The 18,602-nt window shown below is 43.3% G+C and overlaps 1 protein-coding gene across 1 annotated transcript in view; it reads left to right on the forward strand.

Annotated features, from left to right (window-relative positions):
• Positions 1–18,602, forward strand: part of ssh2a (slingshot protein phosphatase 2a) — an 84,104-nt gene that overhangs the window by 44,485 nt on the left and 21,017 nt on the right. The window contains 5 exon segments of the mRNA XM_038813103.1: positions 568–636; positions 3,154–3,219; positions 4,009–4,203; positions 11,666–11,759; positions 12,299–12,427. Coding sequence (XP_038669031.1) covers positions 568–636; positions 3,154–3,219; positions 4,009–4,203; positions 11,666–11,759; positions 12,299–12,427 — 553 coding nt within the window.

Raw genomic sequence — 18,602 nt, forward strand, 5'->3', positions numbered from 1 at the left:
ACTGCGTGTTCTATTTGTCCTCTTTCTGCTCTCTTACTAAGAATGCAGCAAACCCAATAATTGTCTCAGGGTCTTAAATGAACATTATTGCTTTATTGACAATGAATTGCCAACATTGATTTTTATTTTTGATATACACTGAGGAGGAGAGAATCTAAAGTGGAGAACTTTTCATTTAGGGTTGTTTCTCCATCTGAACTTAAGCAAAGTATCTGCTTGGGAGGAGGGCAAAGTAGGAGAAGGAACATCTTTTTGGGATGGAGAACGGAGAGAAAATGTACTGTGCAAGATGCTTCAGCCCATTACCAAATTTATTGCTTTTTGTCCTCAAGAAAGACTGCTTAATACTCCAAGTTCTTCATTTTTTTCCAAATGTACATGAGCTGAGTACAGACTGTACTTCAGACTTATGGGCCCAAATGATCTAGTTCCAATTTATATGTAGTTGTATGATTTATATTGATTATGCCTTCTCTGTAATAGTTTCTGCTGAAAATATCTGCATAAAACCCTGTGCAACAAAGTATACAAAAGCAATGCTAATTTTAGATTATATTATCTTTGCAGCAGCACGTGCACAATGGGCCTGGTTCTTCCATTATGGAGTGACACATTGATCCATTTGGATGGCGATGGGTAAGTACACTTGGTACCTAACATTTAATCTCAAATAGTAAAACCTTGGGAATCCAGTACTGTGTGCCAAGTAGCAAAATTCTTCGTTTTCCAAGATACTGCCTTCAAACCAAAGGAAAGGCATTTACAGATTATATAAGGAGCCTATAAATTGACAAGGAAAACCAGTCTGGATTCCTGCCCATTCCAACTACCTTTATTTGAAGTTTCCTTAAGTGAATTTCTGACGAGGGCAGATTTGTTTTACTTTGGATTTTTACAAATCGTCTTCCTCTGTCACACCTCCTTGGCCAACTGTCCCGGCTCTCTCTTAAAGAGCAGAGGAATTTTTAAGGAATAAAACCACTTGGACGGTGAGAGGAATTTATTTTTACCACAGTTGAAAGAAGTGGTCATTTCTAACTTTATGCCCAAGTTTCAATTATTTACAGAATTAACTTTCTTGAAGTCTTTTATGATTCAGTATATTTTTTACCAAGGATATTTAAAACACTCTTAATCATACTGGAGCTTATCATAGATCATATAGATCATATAATTTATAGTGCCGAAGGACTTGGGCAGGCTAGGAGAGTGGGCAAAGAAGTGGCAGATGGAATACAATGTGGAAAAGTGTGACGTTATGCACTTTGGTAGGAAGAATGGAGTCATAGACTATTTTCTAAATGGGAACGGCTTCGGGAATTAGAAGCTTGGGACTTGGGAGTCCTAGTTCGAGATTCTCTTAACGTTAACATGCAGGTTCAGTCAACAGTTAGGAAGGCAAATGCAATGTTGGCATTCATTTGAGAGGGCGAGCATCCCAGAGCAGGGATGTACTTCTGAAGATGTAAAAGGCTGTGCTCAGACCCCATTTGGTGTATTGTGAGCAGTTTTGGGCTCCTTATCTAAGGAAGGGTGTGCTGGCCATGGAAAGGGTCCAGAGGAAGTTAACAAGGGTGATCCCTCGCATAAAGAGCTATTCATGTGAGGAAAGGTTGAGGACTCTGGGTCTGTACTCGTTGGAGTTTAGAAGGATGAGGGGGCATCTTATTGAAACTTACATAATACTAAGAGGCCGAGATAGAGTGGCCTAAGTAGAGTGATGATGGAGAGGATGTTTCAACTAGTAGGAGAGACTAGAACCTGAGGGCACAGCCTCAGACTGAAGGGCCAATCCTTTAAAACTGAAATGAGAAGGAACTTTTTGCCATAGAAGGCTGTGGAGGCCAAGTCACCGAGTATCTTTAAGACAGAGATTGATAGGTTCTTGATTAACGGGGGGGGGTCAAGGGTTAAGGGGGAAACGCAGGAGAATGGGGATGAGAAACCTATCAGCAATGATTGAATGATGGAGCAGACTTGATGGACCGAATGGCCTAATTCTGCTGATGTTGTGCACTGCTCTGGTCTCCATATTATGGAAATATTCAATCAATGATTGATTAAGGATAATACTGGATCTGAGGGGGATGTACTTATTGGAAAAGGCCAACCAGGCTTAGACTCTTCTGTAGAAAGAGAACACTGAGGAGTCGTTTTAAAATTCTGAAAGGGGTATATGATAGCACAGAGAAGATATGTCTACTTCATATAGAAAAAACAAAACTAGGGCTAAGAAATAAACCATCTGATGGGGAATTTGGGAGAAACATTTTAATCCAAAGCCTTCGTAAGAATGCAGAATCCACTGCCACATGGAGTATTGAGCTGAATACCATAGATGCATTTGAGGGCAAGCTAGATAAGCACATGTGGAAACATTTAATAGAAGAATTCTGATGATAGGGTTAGAGGAAGAGGGCTGGCGGAGGAGGCTTATCTGGAGCATAAATGCTGGTGTAGTTTGGTTTGGCTAAATGGTTTGTTTCTATGCTGTGAACTGTGCTTTTTGTTCGCTAACCAGTAATAATTTAGGAACTGTATCATGTGACTAGCATTCACTCTAACCTTCCACCAATGGAAGCCCAATGTCCATCACAATGCACAAACTGTCAAATTGCCATATAGCATTTATGACATAATTGCTGCCAACAAAATTTATCATGAGAGTTTTCAACAGTAAACAACTTAATTGCTTTGTTCTAACATTTAGTTCTGCTACCTTGGCAATTAATCAGTCATTTTGCCAGCTCGTGTACACCAGTTAAATAGAAGTTATCTGCTATAAAGTCATGGTACATATAAGTGGTAATTTTATGAAGTTTAAAAAAAAACACATTCTATAAACTGATTGCTACCTGTGATTTTCCAAAAAATATTTCACTATTTTCTCCCTTTTTTTTGTGCTCTGCCTTTTGCCCTCCCACATTTTCTTCTCTTGTTTTCTCTCTCTTAAATTTCAATCTAAATTTGTAATTGTGACTTTCTAGATTATTATCCACTATAGAAATTCCCAACCCTCTTAATTTTCCTCATGATAGAATTCCAGTGCTTCCTGCATATTGTGGTGCTCTGTGCCACCATACTGTTTATTTCTGTATGCTTTCCTGATAATTTCAAATGTATTTTTTTTTCTGCCCTTCTTTCCTTCTCAAGAGGATTCAGTGTGTCAACAGTGAGCAGAATTCACATCTTCAAGCCTGTATCTGTACAAGCAATGTGGTAAGAAGTTTCTGAACTTTTTCTTTGCAATTTGCAGATTTTCTTTGTTGTCTATTTGCAGGTTTTCTCCAGCACCAGTTTGTTAATGAAGTTGAAAGCTTCGTTGCTGTTTCAGCCAAAAGGTGACCTTGTATCCTCAAATAACATGCAAATGGTATTAGAACAGTTGCATAAGAGATATCGTGTAGAAGATAAGCACAGCAAAATCTACAAGCTCTCCCATCAGTTTGTAAATGCGAAGACCAGAAGTTCATATTGTTTGTGCATTTTAGCTATTTTCAGACAAAGCCCATTATACATTTTATTTCAATGTTGCATCCAAAATCTTCACATTTCCTAGATATAGTTTTCATTTGGCATCATGAACAAATGTAAAAATGCAATCCTCATTTTAACACAATAAAAGTGTACAGTAATTTGTTGCTCAGCGTTATGGTTGATTCCTGAAAAGAAAATAACTTTATGTTAAGTGACTCAGATTTTCCCATTGCAACCTACATAAGCTGTAAATGGGTCATGTTGGACCTATTGGTCAGTCATGTTACATTGGCCCAGCATGGAACAGCACTGAAATGGATATCCTGATGCTATGTGCACATATCGACCCTACTGTATCCAGTGGTTTGAGTTAAAATGGGGGCTTAGTGTACCTGTTTTGGTAGAGGTACAGCCAAATGAATCCTTTGTTATCCTGGCTGTCAAAAAAGCCTAATTTCTTAAACACAGGAGAGCCTTTGGAAAAACCCTTGATCTGTGACACCAACTGTGCAAATTTATTTTTATTTTTAGGTCAGCTTTGCAGAGTTTGCACAAAGCCTGTGAAATAGCCAGGACGCACAACTACTACCCTGGGAGTCTGTACTTAACGTGGATTAGTTACTATGAGAGCCGCATCAATTCGAACCAGGCCTTCGTTAATGAGTGGAATGCTATGCAGGATGTGCAATCTCACCGCTCTGATTCACCTGTCCTCTTCACTGATGTGTATGTATATTCCTATCACTTTAATTTTTGAGATTGCAGCCTCCTGTAAAAGCATAAGTACTGTGGGGCTAACTTAGCATCTATGTGATTTTGAACCATGATCCAATTGAATGACAGAACAAGCTTCAGGGGTAAACGGCCTACTCCTGGCAGTGGGTTTAGTTTTGGAATTTTCCATCTGAAGCGTGATTGTCACAGTGAATGTCTTTGGCCTTATTCTGTGTGTCAACAGTGAGCAGAATTTACATATTCAAGCCTCATTTAGTGCTTTCAACTTTACGTCAATTGAGGCAGTACACACAATTTTCCTATTTTCCTCTCCAGTCTGCATTAAAGAATTTGAATCATCATAACTTCTATTATCACTCAAGTGGTAAAGTAAAGTCGCCATAGTCCTAGATGATCCTTCTTTGAGGGGGAGAGCTGACAGGTGGTGGTTTAACCTGAGGGTCACCACACCTCCAGTGAGGGGCAAGGTTGCGAAGGCGAGGCCTTCATGAATAACCCAGTACAGGAATTGAACCCATGCTGTTGGCCTCACTCTGCATCATGAACCAGCTGTCCAGCCAACTGAACTAAACCGGCTCCCACTCTGGTGGTATGTAGACACTTGAATGCTTCAGTAGAGAGCAAGTTTGATTTTCATATTTAGACATTTCTATCCTGAAGTGTTGTAGTCAAAAGGAGGGATCTTTCGCACTGGTGAGACTTAAAATTATATTTGTTTTTTAAATTTCATATAGATTACTTTTTAACTTGGAATGTATCACATGAGACAGTTGCGTATTTTCACTGAGATAAAAGGGAAGAATGGAAGATAATAGCAATAGAAACTTAAAAAAAAACGTATATGAAGCATATTATCTGTCTTTCTGAAGCCACACCAATTACATTTTTATTTGCAATTATTCGTTCACCTGGAAATATGTAGAGTTACTATGGGCTGGTTTTGAACTACTAAGGAAAGCTTAACATAGGCAACTGGCATTGACGCAACAGTTCAAATGACCCACAATTAGATTACCCAAGGTTCAAACGAATGGCAAGGCATTCAATATATTGCTAACTGGTTAAACAGAGAGACAGAGCATGGTTATTTATAATAATGAGTTATAATAATCAGAGTTCAAGAGTTGTGATTATGAGTTGGGCCAGGGAGAGTGATTGCAGCTGAGTTTTCTTTCTGACCTTTGAGGCCTTACGCGAGCTAATGATCTCTTTCCTGTTCATTTTATCAAATCTGATTTCAAAGAATTCATGTCCTTTTCCTTTTAACATTGATTTGAAATTTGTACTTGGGATTGTGAGGCATAGTCAGCAAGATTGCTGTTTGAAAGATTTTAAAGTATTTCCTAAGGCCTTCTGTCTTGATTGTTTGAAACATCACAAAACAGACATCATTTATCTTGAAATGCAGTGGCTGTTATGCAGGAATGAAGTACCACCAGAAGCCGGTTTAAATGTCTTTCTGTTTCAGATGTTGATAAATATGCTGCCCAGTTTTAGTGTTTAATTTGCAACAGATTTTTCTCCCCCATAACTTAACTATTCTGGAATGCAGAAATAATTGTTGGCCAGTCACCAGTGGGTGCAGTTATTAAACTGACTTTGCTTTCTCTCTGGTGGGGGGTTGTGGGGGGGGCACGTGTTAGGGTTCCCGGGTAGTGGCCAAGGGTTACAATCACCGGCAGGCTGTGGATTTTGGTGAGTGGCACCATGTGTGGCTGTGCTTGCTGTGTTCTGGATTTCTCCTCTTGCTGTTAAAGGACATGGCCATCCTGACAGAGGTGCATCTGCATGGAAAAAACAGTGCAAGAATTTGATCACAGGAGCCTAAATGTAACCATAAAAGGATGGAGTCCTGAGACAGTGGAGAGGAATCACCGAAGGAACCACCAGAGGGACAGGGAGAGGTCCCATTTAGGGGATCGGGAGAGGTCCGAGTTAAGGAAAAAGAGAGGAAGGGAGAAAGGGGTGCTCATAGAAAAAGGACTGTGGTTGGCAGAAGTAAAGTGGGCTCTGGAAAAATCCTGAACATCTAACATCTTGCATAGTAAAATTTACTTGTTTGTTTAGAACCTGTGGAACCTTGTGGCCTTATTCCCTTAGCAAGTGTCTCGGATCTCAAACTGTGTCTACTTTAAACAAAAAGTTATTGGTCCCTAACCGGATTGTACCAAAAACTTGGGTGGGCCTGGTCGAGATCATAACAGTGCAAGGTAACACCCTTGTTTTGAATTTGTCACCTGTAGCTTCAAACTACAAGTTGCACCTTCTTTGGTTTCTGGCTATTTCCTGTCCCATGCAACAGGCCAACATTGCAAGTCTTCCCCGGCAAATCCTGGAAAGAGAAGAATTCTATAATAAGCATTGGCAATATTTTTTTTTTTTAAATATAGACTGCTCCCCACTGTGTAGCCAAAAAAGGTATTCCTATCCTATATTTATCTCTGCTGATGCTTTGAACAGCAATCTGATCAATAAGAAATAAAATGGGACCATGCATTGCCACCATATCCTTTATACCTCTGTGCCTTAATTGTTTTTGTTAGGCTGTTAATATTTCACAGTATGACTGTTAAAATAATTTTGGTAGGCCTAAATGAAATAGCTGAGGAGAAGACAACTTGCATTGTTAGCTGAATATTTTTTTCTTCTCCATTTACTTTTGGATGCATTAATTTTTGCTCACATAAATGTTTATCGGGTCATTTACAAGAATCAAAAACTTTCATGTCATGCATCTGGACATTCTGATGCTAATGGACCAGAATATAGGTTCTCAGCTGTGACAGTCTTTGCTGATTAGGAATACTATTTTTACTAACTGTGATAAGAATTTGGGCACTGCAGATAGCATGACATGCAGACACCATCTAGTTGCTTCCTTATTAGGAAGTTGATGATACAACCTTTCTGTGGAAGGTGAACAGATGTGACATTGATAGTCGGGAATATGGGTAGGGTTGCCAATCACCCAGAATTGGCCTAAAGACTCCAGGAATTGAAGACCAAACTCTAGGACACTGCTGAAGAAGAAATCCCTGAAGAAAAACGATCAGGCCATTAAAAAAGATTGGGGCGCAAGTCAGTGGCCTCGTTGCGCCCGACTTGGTGTCGGGACAAGGTCATTGAAGCTCGCGATCTGGATCTCGTTCTCGCTGGCAGTGAAGCAGATCAGCATTTAAATGGCTCATTTAAATACATTTGCCGGATTCTTCCGATACCCGGGATTCACCGTCCGCATCGAGGAGACCTCGCCAGGGTGACATTTTAATACTAATCCAAAGAAAAGTGCACCAGTGTAACAGTACCTGGGAGGGGTTTCCCAGGCCATTGGAGACACTGGGGTGGTTGGGGACTGAGCAGGGTGGTACCCTGCCAAACTGGCAAGGGCACTGCCACGGTGCCAAATAGCCTGTGCCTGTGGTCAGGCCCACGGGTGGCATGCCCATGAAAAGAGGGGCTCAAAGACCCCGGAGGAGGCACGTTGGGTGAAGGGGGGGGAGGGGGGGGGGGCTTGGAGGTCGTGGTGAGGGGGCCAAAATATCGGGGCTCCATGGCACCCTGATCAGCAAGTCGTCTTCCTGTGCTGGTGAGCTGAGTTTACCAGCGCAGGAAATGATTGAAGTTTGGCCTCGACGAGGAGTTCCTTGCCGAGTCCAAAAAAACAATGGCAAAGTACTGCAAGGGCCAAGAAACAACCCGCTAAATGCATCTGAAACTGGACATGTTTTGACTGACTTGCACCCTGGGTTTTGTTTTGTTATTTTCTTGACCAGTTATGAAAATGGTGGTGGTGGGGGGGGATGTCATCCTCAAATGTTTTCTTAAAGCTGTGCATAGAAGAAGCCTCGCGACTCATCCTGCTAAATCCAAATCCACCACCCACCATGTGTATGAATAATAATTAAAATGATCATGAAATAACGTTTTTGAAGCACAAAGCCATTCTGGATTCTCTGACCGGGTACCAGACAAGTTTGTGGGAAAGTGTCCCAAAATACTTCACAGGAGGCTAATAAGATATATGCTACCTACTTGAACTGTAAAAAATTCTGATCCCATAACCCACCAGCTGTTAAAAAGCTCATTCATGCCCTGTCACCTCCAGAATCAAAGATTCTAATGTTCTCTGAGCTGGTCTGAATTCTCCATGATCTACTCCACACCAGAAGGCACATATCCATCATTCTTGTATTATGATCCCCAACAGCGGCAAGGATGCTGGACCAAAAACCCCAGGTTTTTTTTTTAAGACTGTGTGGAAAGATTGATTCACTGCAGGAGCGATTGAATGAAGAAATCGGGCTTTGTTATTTTAAAACAAAACTTTATTACAACTACAATATAAAACTTTTTAACTTCAAACCCAAAAAGAACCGCTTGCATATACACCTTAAAACTATTTAATTTGCCATTAAACAACAAGAAAATGCACATACAGCTCCCAATCCCCCTTAACAAGCATGACCTAAAGTGATACTTGCATTACAAAACAAATCCCGTCTTTTGCAACAACCCCTTGAGACTTTAGCTGAATGCATTCAAATGGCTGCTTCAACGGGGTTGTTTCAGCTTTTTCCTTGTCTGCAGACAAGGCAGCTCTGTTTTTAACTATTATCACTTTTTAGGCTATGTTACTGGGAAAGAAAACTGCCTCTCATCACGCAAGGAAAAGAAGGGTTGCCAGATCACAGATCAGACTTCAATTCCAAAAGTCTTTCTCCAAAAACCCTCAGCTGGATTCTCCGTCAGCAGGATCCTCCATTTCGCCAGCAACACACTCACGCCCGCAGATTTCCCTACGGCATTGGGGTGTCCACAATGGGAAACCCCATTGGCCAGCAGCCGGAGTGGAGGAACATGAAACGGGTGCGGCGGGACAGAGAATCCCACCCCCTGGTGTCTCTAGCAGCTTGCCCAAAATGTCCCTTCCCTCTCTCTGGCTGAGCTCCACCCCAGCACTGGCCTCATCTCGAGATAAAAAGTCTCTGCAGGATTTTAACCCTTAAATTTCCACTATGTTTATAATCCATTTTCCTAAAATCTTCCAATCGCCACACATTGTCCTTGCTGAAGATACATCACTGTTACAATCCAACCTGATAACACTGGACAAGTCAGATCCCAGAATGAAACCTGGCTTGATAGAGCCTAGCTTTTGTTTTTAAAAGAAACCATGGAGGAAGGTTACTGAACATGAACTTTTAACATAAGTTAACATAGCAAAATGTTTCTTAAAGGGGGTGAGGGTGAAGGGGGGGGGGGGGGGGGGGGGGGGGGGGGGGGGTGGAGGAGAACTGTATTACACCAGATAAAAATGTTGGAAAGATCTCAGTGCAAATGCTAGAAAATGTTTCAAGCTCTCGCTATTCCTTTTATCCCAGCAACACCTTTACAGACATACCAACCCAGTGAAGATAAGCCACTAAACACCAAGGCTGCTATCTAAGGCTGGCCCACTTGCAAACTGTTTTTTCGGTGCATTTCTAAACAAAAAAAAAAGAAATTAAACTGAAAACCATGTGCAATCTTTCCTAACACACAAATATAAATGTTATACATTGTTCCTAGCATTACATCTGTACCCCCAACACCTGGAGTTGAGCATTCCTTTGTGTTTCAGTCCTTCCATGGTCTCGACTCTCTCAATCTCTCTAACCTCCTCCAATTTCTGCACTGTAGGGATTCTATGAACTCTACAACCTCTGTACCAAAAGCACTTCAGTTTTTTGCTCTGTTCTTCCTCCCTGGCCCTACCATTGCGATTATGTTTTCATTGCTGAGGATTCTCACTTTGGAATTAACTCATTCTTTTTTACCTCCATAATCCTCCTTTTAATCTAAGATTAAAAAGTAAATTACTGCGGATGCTGAAAACTGAAACAAAATCAGAATATGCTGGACAATCTCAACGGGTCTGACAGCATCCGAGGAGAGAGAATGGAGATAATGGGCAGGATTCTCCAATCCCGCGGCAGAGTGTCCACGCTATCGTAAACACCGTCGCGTTTTACGATGGCGTGAACGGGATGCTCCCACATCAATTCTGGACCCTACAGGGGGCCAGCACGGTGCTGGAGCGATTCGCAACATGGCGCAGGGCTACAGGGGCCGGCGCGTAGGAAAGGAGGCCCCCAGCCACAGAGGTCAGCCTGCCGATCGGTGGGTCCCGATTGCGGGCCCAAGCCACACTGGAGCCCCCTGCCACACACACACACACACACACACACACCCCCCCCCCCCCCCCCCCCCCCGCCCCACAGGCCGCGACCCGACCCTTACACGTCGAGATCCCGCCGGCTCAGAGCAGGTTAGAACGGTGCCGGCGGGACTCGGCCCTTCCGGGCCGGAGAATCGGTGGGCCGGCCGCATAGAGCGGCCTGCGCCTGGAGCAGTGCCAATAACGCCGGCGCCGATTCGACGCACTGCGGAGAATCGCGTGTCGGGGCGGCGTGGCCCATTCACAGGGATTCTCCGGCGCGGGGTTGGGAGAATCCCGCCCAATATTTTTTCCTTTAACCAAGCCGGTAGCCCCCCTTTCTAATATTTCTATCTTTGATGTGATGTCTTTTGCAACTTTATACCTTGGATGCTATTCTGCATTGCAGATGCCATGAAAATACAAGTTGTTATTTTAACTGTGAAAATCAATTGATTACCAGACCATTAAGTGAGTAATTTTTCCACTGTTGGGGATTCATCTGATGCGTATTATCCACTAATTTCAACAAACTTCTGAGTTTCAGATTGGAAATCTAGATTTGCTTGGATCTCTTCACAGTTCTATAGGCCCAAATATTTTCTGTAATCTTAAAAATTCCATCTTGGGGTACTGTTTTTATCTGTTGTACATTTTAGCATTTTGATTAATTACGTTTTTTACAGGAAGTTGCAAGAATTTTTTTATTGATGTCATGAAAGCAGTTTGCAATTAGTTTGCAGTTGAGCTTTGCTGTTGCAATCAATGAAAATTCATGTGTACATGTGAATATTGTCCTGCCCTGGAGCAATTTTCCTGCCCTTCCAGGCTCCTGTAATTTGTTAATTATCACAACAAATAGGCAGCACGCTGGCGCAGTGGGTTAGCACTGCGGTCTCACGGCGCCGAGGTGCCAGGTTCGATCCCAGCTCTGGGTCACTGTCCGTGTGGAGTTTGCACATTCTCCCCGTGTTTGTGTGGGTTTCACCCCCACAACCCAAAGATGAGCAAGGTAGGTGGATTGGACACTCTAAATTGCCCCTTAATTGGAAAAAATGAATTTGGTATTCTAAATTTATAAAAAAAATAACAATCATAAGCAAGGGAAGTATTCTTAAAAATAAATGTTAATTGTGGAGCAAGTGTAATTCGCAGTTGACTGGAAAATATGACCTTCAGTTCGAAAGCTGACATGTATGTTTATCGTGCTGTTTCTTTTCAATAAAAGAATAATTATGGTATTTGCACCACTTGCAGACCAACAGAGCGAGAACGGACGGAAAGACTGATCAAGACTAAACTTCGTGAGGTAATGATGCAGATGGATTTGGAGAACGTTACATCAAAAGAGGTAGGTTATACCCCGAGTGAAGAAAATCATTGGATTGAAAATGGGTTCTGAATTAATATAGTCATTCATTGATTGAAGGTGTTTAATATCATGCAAAAATAAGAAAACTAACTTCTCAAAACCCAAATATTTTGCAATTTGAGATGTTTGGTGCTGTAACTTAAAAAGATTGGAACTCCTAATTTCAGAAATGTGTTCTGCATCTTTACCATGTAGAGGATTCTTACTGACACTTTACACTTTTTTGTCTCCAGCTTGCCTAATTTTTAACTATTTGGAGATTGTATTATGTGTCATCTTACAAAGTAGATGTACAGTTTGAAAAAAACTCATTCTGAAATATGAGTCCAGAAAAGAGTGGAAAAACAGATACGGCTACCTATTGAAACTGTTAGTCTGGTTACTAGTAGACCATTGCTGACCTTCCATTAACTGCTGTTCTGGTTACTAGTAGACAATTGCTGACCTTCCATTAACTGCTGTTCGGTTTTCGTCTTGTGTTAAAAGGTCTCAATAGTTGATTGTTGTACTGATTACAGATTCGCACAGAATTGGAGATGCAAATGGTTTGTAACCTGAGAGAATTTAAAGAATACATTGATAATGAGATGATTGTAATCTTGAGACAGATGGACAACCCAACCGAGATATTTGAACATGTCTACCTGGTATGATCAGTATGCTATAATTGATATTTGTCCTCTGTTATTTTATGTGGGTATGAACGTAGTACCATAAAATGGGTGAAGGGGAAATAAGGAAAGGGAGGGAAATCTCAAGAGGCCCCTCTCGTGCTGGCTTCTAAAGAGCTTGGTTTGTCAATCACTTTTACCCAAATATGATTGGGTTTGGTTTCCTATTTAAAACACTGAGAAGTCTTGTATCCTTTCACTGAGCCCCTTCCCTAGTGATAGCTTGAGACAATAGGAAATATTGGGTATATAAACTTGTACTCATCCAAAGCTCTGCTGCCTGTATTCTAATTTGCAACAAGTCCTGGTCACCCATAATCCATGTGTTGGCTCCCAGTCCAACAATACCTTGTTTTTTAATCCGTCCATGGCTTTATCCCCTTCCCTATTTCTGTGCACATCCCTGATTTTAGTTGCTGCACCATTGCCTTCAGCTGCCTATACCCGAAGCCCAGGAATTCTCTCTCTCTCTCTCTCTCTCTCTCTCTCTCTCTCTCTCTCTCTCTCTCTCTCTCTCTCTTCTCCCTCCCCCAAACCCCTTAATGCCTTGTTTCTCCTCATTTCTTAAAACCAACCATTTGCTCATCTGTCCTGAGATCTCCTTTTGTCTCAGTGACTACAGCCTGCCCCTGTGAAGCAACCTTGGAATTATTACTACATTAAAGGCACTAAATAAATCTAAATTGTTGTTAGGTCACTTTGTGGGGTAGCAGATCGGCATGCTACCCCATTTGATGCAATTCAGCAGACTTGAAACTAAGTCCTCTTTTTGGTGTGTTTGGCGGGGGGAGGTTTCTCAGCAATTGCAGCAACGGGATTCACCCCGCTATTCACTGGCACGTTGCTAGTTTTATGGGCCCTAGGGAGCTTCTCCATGCCGAGGCCACACTTCCGTCCATTTCCTGCTGGCAAGAGCTGAGCTCACCGGCGGAAATAGAATCATAAAATTTACAGTGCAGAAGGATGCCATTCGGCCCATCGAGTCTGCCCGGCCCTTGGAAAGAGCACCCTGCTTAAGCCCACACCTCCACCCTATCCCAGTAACCCCACCTAAACCTTCTGGACACCAAGGGCAATTTAGCATGGCCAATCCGCCTAACCTGCACACCTTTGGACTGTGGGAGGAAACCGGAGCATCCGGAGGAACCCACACAGACATGTGCAGACTCCGTACAGACAGTGACCCAAGCCAGGAATCAAACCTGGGACCCTGGAGCTGTGAAGCAACTGTGCTAACCAATATGCTACTGTGCCGGCCACAGATCAGCTCCTCGCAAATCAGGACTCTGTTTTGACCGGCAGCCCTGATCTCTGCACCACCCCCCTTCCCCTTTCAGGCCTGTCCTTTTCTCGCTCTTTCCCTCCACCCCCCCCCCCCCCCCCCCCCCCCCATTTAATGGGCAAGGACTGCCCTGGCAGTGCCAACCTGGCACCTTGGCACTTGCAGCCTGGCACAGTGCCCAGGTGCCAGAGGGGTACCAGGGTACTGTACTTTTACCTGCCTTTTACCAACCACCTGGGAGTCTCTAATGCACTGCAAGACCCTTCGAGGTGCCATCATGCTACACAAAGTTCTCGCAGGCATAGCTGTTGACTGCTGGGCACCCGGGTATTTAAATGAGCCTAAATATGCTGAGCTGGATCACTGTGTGGACGAGACCTAGATCACACTGGGCAGAGCGCATCTGGTGACTCGAGATCAGATTTGTGGCGGGGTCCAATTTGGGGCTCTTGTAGGATCGGAGTCAAGCGCAATCTGGTGGCTGAATTGCGCCCAATGTCCGACCAACCTAAGGACAGATAACTTAAAATGGTTACATTTTCATCCTTTATGACAAATCTAGAACATTGTCAATGTGGATCTAGAACATCGTCAATGTGAAGTAATTCCAGAGAAATCTGAAGATATGTTAGTAGTGATGATGAAGTTCTTAAGAATATGATATGGTGCTCTGTGAATGTATTTTTTGTTCTGTCTCAGCTGACCATTGTCTACTTATCCATTTTGAATTAGTTGTGAGTGTAGTAAGTTATAAAGTTTTATATAATTGCATTTTCTTTGTGACTTATCTCTGCTGTGATTTATCTTCTTTGGGAGAATTTTCTTTTCAAAGTTGTCCTGATTGGATTTCCTGTATTAAAGTTTCACAATGAGGCCAGTTGCTGCCTCCTATGTTGAATCATGGCCAGCTTTATAAGGATAGGCAACAGTCAGCTGCCCTTAAAGTCAAAAACAAATTTGTTTTACTAGGAACATATAAACATTGCTTCAAAGAATCTCAGTAAATCCATCTTAATCTGTAACACTTAGACCACATTGTTGTCAGTTCATTCAGAAAATAACCTGGCACAAGTGTGTGAAGGGACGATCCTTTAAAACGGAGATGAGGAGGAATTTCTTCAGCCAGAGGGTGGTGAATCTGTGGAACTCTTGCCGTAGAAGGCTGTGGAGGCCAAGTCACTGAATGTCTTTAAGACAGATAGATAGGTTCTTGATTAATAAAGGGATCAGGGGTTATGGGGAGAAGACAGGAGAATGGGATTGAGAAACATATCAGCAATGATTGAATGGGACTAGATAGTCTACATCTTATTGTATTTCTTCCCTCCCTGGTGAACCACCTGTAGAAGTATTTATTGTGAGAGAGTGAGTGAAGGAGTAGCAGACACGTCTGCATTCTTCATGGAGGAGATGGTGTAGTGGTATTGTTGCCAAACTAGTAATTTGGAGACCCAGGGTAATGATCTGGGATCCAGGTTTGAATCCCACGAGGGCAGGTAGTGGAATTTAAATAAAATTATAAGTCTAATGATGACCATGAAGCCATTTTTGATAAAAACCCATCAGGTTCACGAATGTCCTTTTGGGAAAGAAAACTGCCATCCTTACCTGGTCTGGCCTACATGTGACTCCAGACCCAGAGCAATGTGGTAGACTCTTAAATGCCATCTAAAATGGCCTAGCCAGCCGCTCCGTTGTATTTGACTGCTACGAAAACACCAAAAGGGTATAAAATCGGACTGGCCATCGGGCATTGACTGTCTGTCCTCCTTACTGCCAAAGTTGGCAGAGCTGTCTCACAGCCTGACATAGTCATACTCACAGACAATATCCCAGACACCGCTATCACCATTCCGGAGTATGTCCTGTCTCACTGGCAGGACAGACCCAGCAGAGGTAGTGGCACAGTAGTATACAGTTGGGAGAGTTGCCCTGGCAGTACTTAATATTGACTCTGGACCCCATGAAGTCTCATAGCTGCAGCTTAAACATCGGCAAGGAAACTGTCTGCTGGTTCCCATGTATCATCAGCTGATGCATCGGTACTCCTCCATGTTGAACACCACTTGGAGGAGCACTGAGGATGGAAAAGGTGCAGAATATATTCTAGGAACAGGGGTAGGCCATTCAGCCCCTCGAGCTTGTCATGCCATTCAATGAGATCATGGCGGATCTGTGACCTGACTCCATATACCTGCCTTTGGTCCATATCCCTTAATATTTTTGCTTAACAAACATCTGTCTTTCTCGGATATAAAATTAACACTGATCTCGCTTTAACTGCTGTTTGTGAGAGAGAGTTCCAAACCTTGACCATCCTTTGAGTGAAGACATTCTTCCCTAATTTCTCCCGAATGGTCTAGCCCTAATTTTTATTCTAAGCCCCCTAGTTTTAGAACCAGTGGATATAGTTATCTTTATCTACCCTGTCTTTCCTGTTAAAATCTTGAATACTTTGATCAGATTACCCCGTAACCTTCTACATTCTAGCGAAGAGGTCTAATTTGAGTAATCTCTCCTAACTCAACCCCTGTAATCCAGGTATCTTTTGGAAATCTATGTTGCACCCCCTCCCAAGGCCAAAATATTTTTCCTAAGGTGTGGTGCTCAGATCTCCAAAGTGGGGTTTAACCAGTGTGGGGGTCTTGTCCATCATCAAGGATGGCTCAGTAGTACTACAACAGGTCAAGCTGGCAGGATCATAAAGGACATAGCTGTTAGACTGGGACTGAAGCAGGTGGTGAGGGAACCAGTAAGAGGAAAAAACATACTTGACCTCAACCTCACCAACCTGCCTGCTGCAGATGCATCTGTCCATGACCATATCAGTAGAAGTGACAATCACACAGTCCTTGCGGAGACAATATTCCCTCTTCACATTGAGGATACGCTCCATTGCGTTGCGTGGCGCTGTCACCGTGCTAAATAGCATAGAGTTTGAATAAATCCAGCAAACTCACTGGGCATCCATACGGCACTATGGGCCATCAGCAACAGCAGAATTGTACTCGGCCACAATCTACAACTTCATGGCCCAGCATATCGTCCACTCTTCCATTACCACCAAGACGGGGGTCAACCCTGGTTCAATGGAGTTCAGGAGAGCGTGTCAGGAGTAACAGCAGGCATAGCAAACATGAGATGGCAACCCGGTTGAGCTACAACACAGGACTACTTGTGTGCCAAACAGCATAAGCAGCAAGTAATAGACAGCTAAGCGATTCCACAATGAACGTGTCAGCTCTAAGCTCTGCAGTCCTGCCACATCCAGCTGTGAATGGTGGTGGACTATTAAACAACTCACTGGAGGAGGAGGCCCCACAAACATCCCCATCCTCAATGATGGAGGAACCTAGCAGATATGTTCAAAAGATGAGGCTGAAGAATTCTCAACAATCTTCAGCCAGAAGTGCCAAGCGAATGATCCATCTCCTCCAGAGGTCCCCAGCATCACAGCCAATACGATTCATTCCTTGTGATATCAAGAAACGGCTGAAGGCACCGGATACTGCAAAGGCTATGGACCCTGACAATATTATGGCAATAAAACTGAAGACGTGCTCCGTAACTTGGTCCCTAGTCAGGCTGTTCCAGTTCAGCTACAACACTGGCATCTACCCGGCAATGTCGAAAATTGCACAGGAATGTCCTGTGCACAAGAAACAAGACAAATCCAACCCAGCCAATTACCGCCCTAACAGCCTACTCTCCATCATCAGTAAAATGATGGAAGGAGTCATCAACAGTACTAACAAGCTGCAGTTACTCGGCAATAACCTGCTCACGGATGCTGAGTTTGGATTCTGCCAGGGTCACTCGGCTCCCGACCACCTCATTACAGCCTTGGTTCAAACATGGACAAAAGAACTGAATGCCAGTGGTGAGGTGAGAGTGACTGCCCTTGACATCGAGGCAGCATTTGGCTAAGTATGGCATCAAGAAGCCCTCTTAAAACAGGGGACAATGGGAATAGGGGGGAGGGGGTTGGCTCTTTGTTGGTTGGAGTCATACCTGGCACAAAGGAAGATGGTTATGGCTGTTGAAGGTCAATCATCTCAACTCCAGGACATCACTGCAGGACTTCCTCGGGTAGTATCATATGCCCAACCATCTTCAGCTGCTTCATCAATGACCTCCCTTCTATCAAGGTCAGAAGTGGGGATGTTGCAGATGACTGCACAATGTTCAGCACCATTTGCAACTCATCCAGATAATTAAGCAGTCCATGTTCAAATGCAGCATACCTGGACAATATCCACCTGTCCACTATCTACAAGGCACATGTCAGGAGTGTAATGGAATACTCCCCACTTGCCTGGATGAGTGCAGCTCCAACAGCACTTAAGAAGCTCGACACAGTCCAGGACAGTTCTGCCTGCTTCATTGCTACAACTTCCACAAATATTCAATCCCTTCACCACCAATGATCAGTGGCAGCCATGTGAACCATCTACAAGATACACTGCAATTCCAAAATGCACTGCAATTACTCATCAAGATTCCTTGCGCAGCACCTTCTAAACCCATTACCGTTACCACCTAGAAGGACAAGAGCAACAGATACCTGGCAACATCACCACCTGGAGGTTCCCCTCCAAGTCACTCACCACCCCGACTTATAGCACAGTTCCTTCACTGCCGTTGGGTCAACGTCCTGGAAGTCCCTCTCTACCAGTACAGTGGGTGTACCTACACCTCGCGTACTGCAGCGGTTCAAGAATACAGCTCACCACCTTCTGAAGGGTAACTAGGATGGGCAATAAATGCTGGCCAAGCAGCGGCGCCCACATCCTGTAAATGAATAAAAAGAAACACCAGTTACTTTGTCGTTTCGCCATCAAGCCAGTCTTCATGTGTCTAAATTTTCAT

The sequence above is a fragment of the Scyliorhinus canicula genome, chromosome 12, assembly GCF_902713615.1.
Source record: "Scyliorhinus canicula chromosome 12, sScyCan1.1, whole genome shotgun sequence".
In the NCBI taxonomy this organism is placed as follows: Eukaryota; Metazoa; Chordata; class Chondrichthyes; order Carcharhiniformes; family Scyliorhinidae; genus Scyliorhinus; species Scyliorhinus canicula.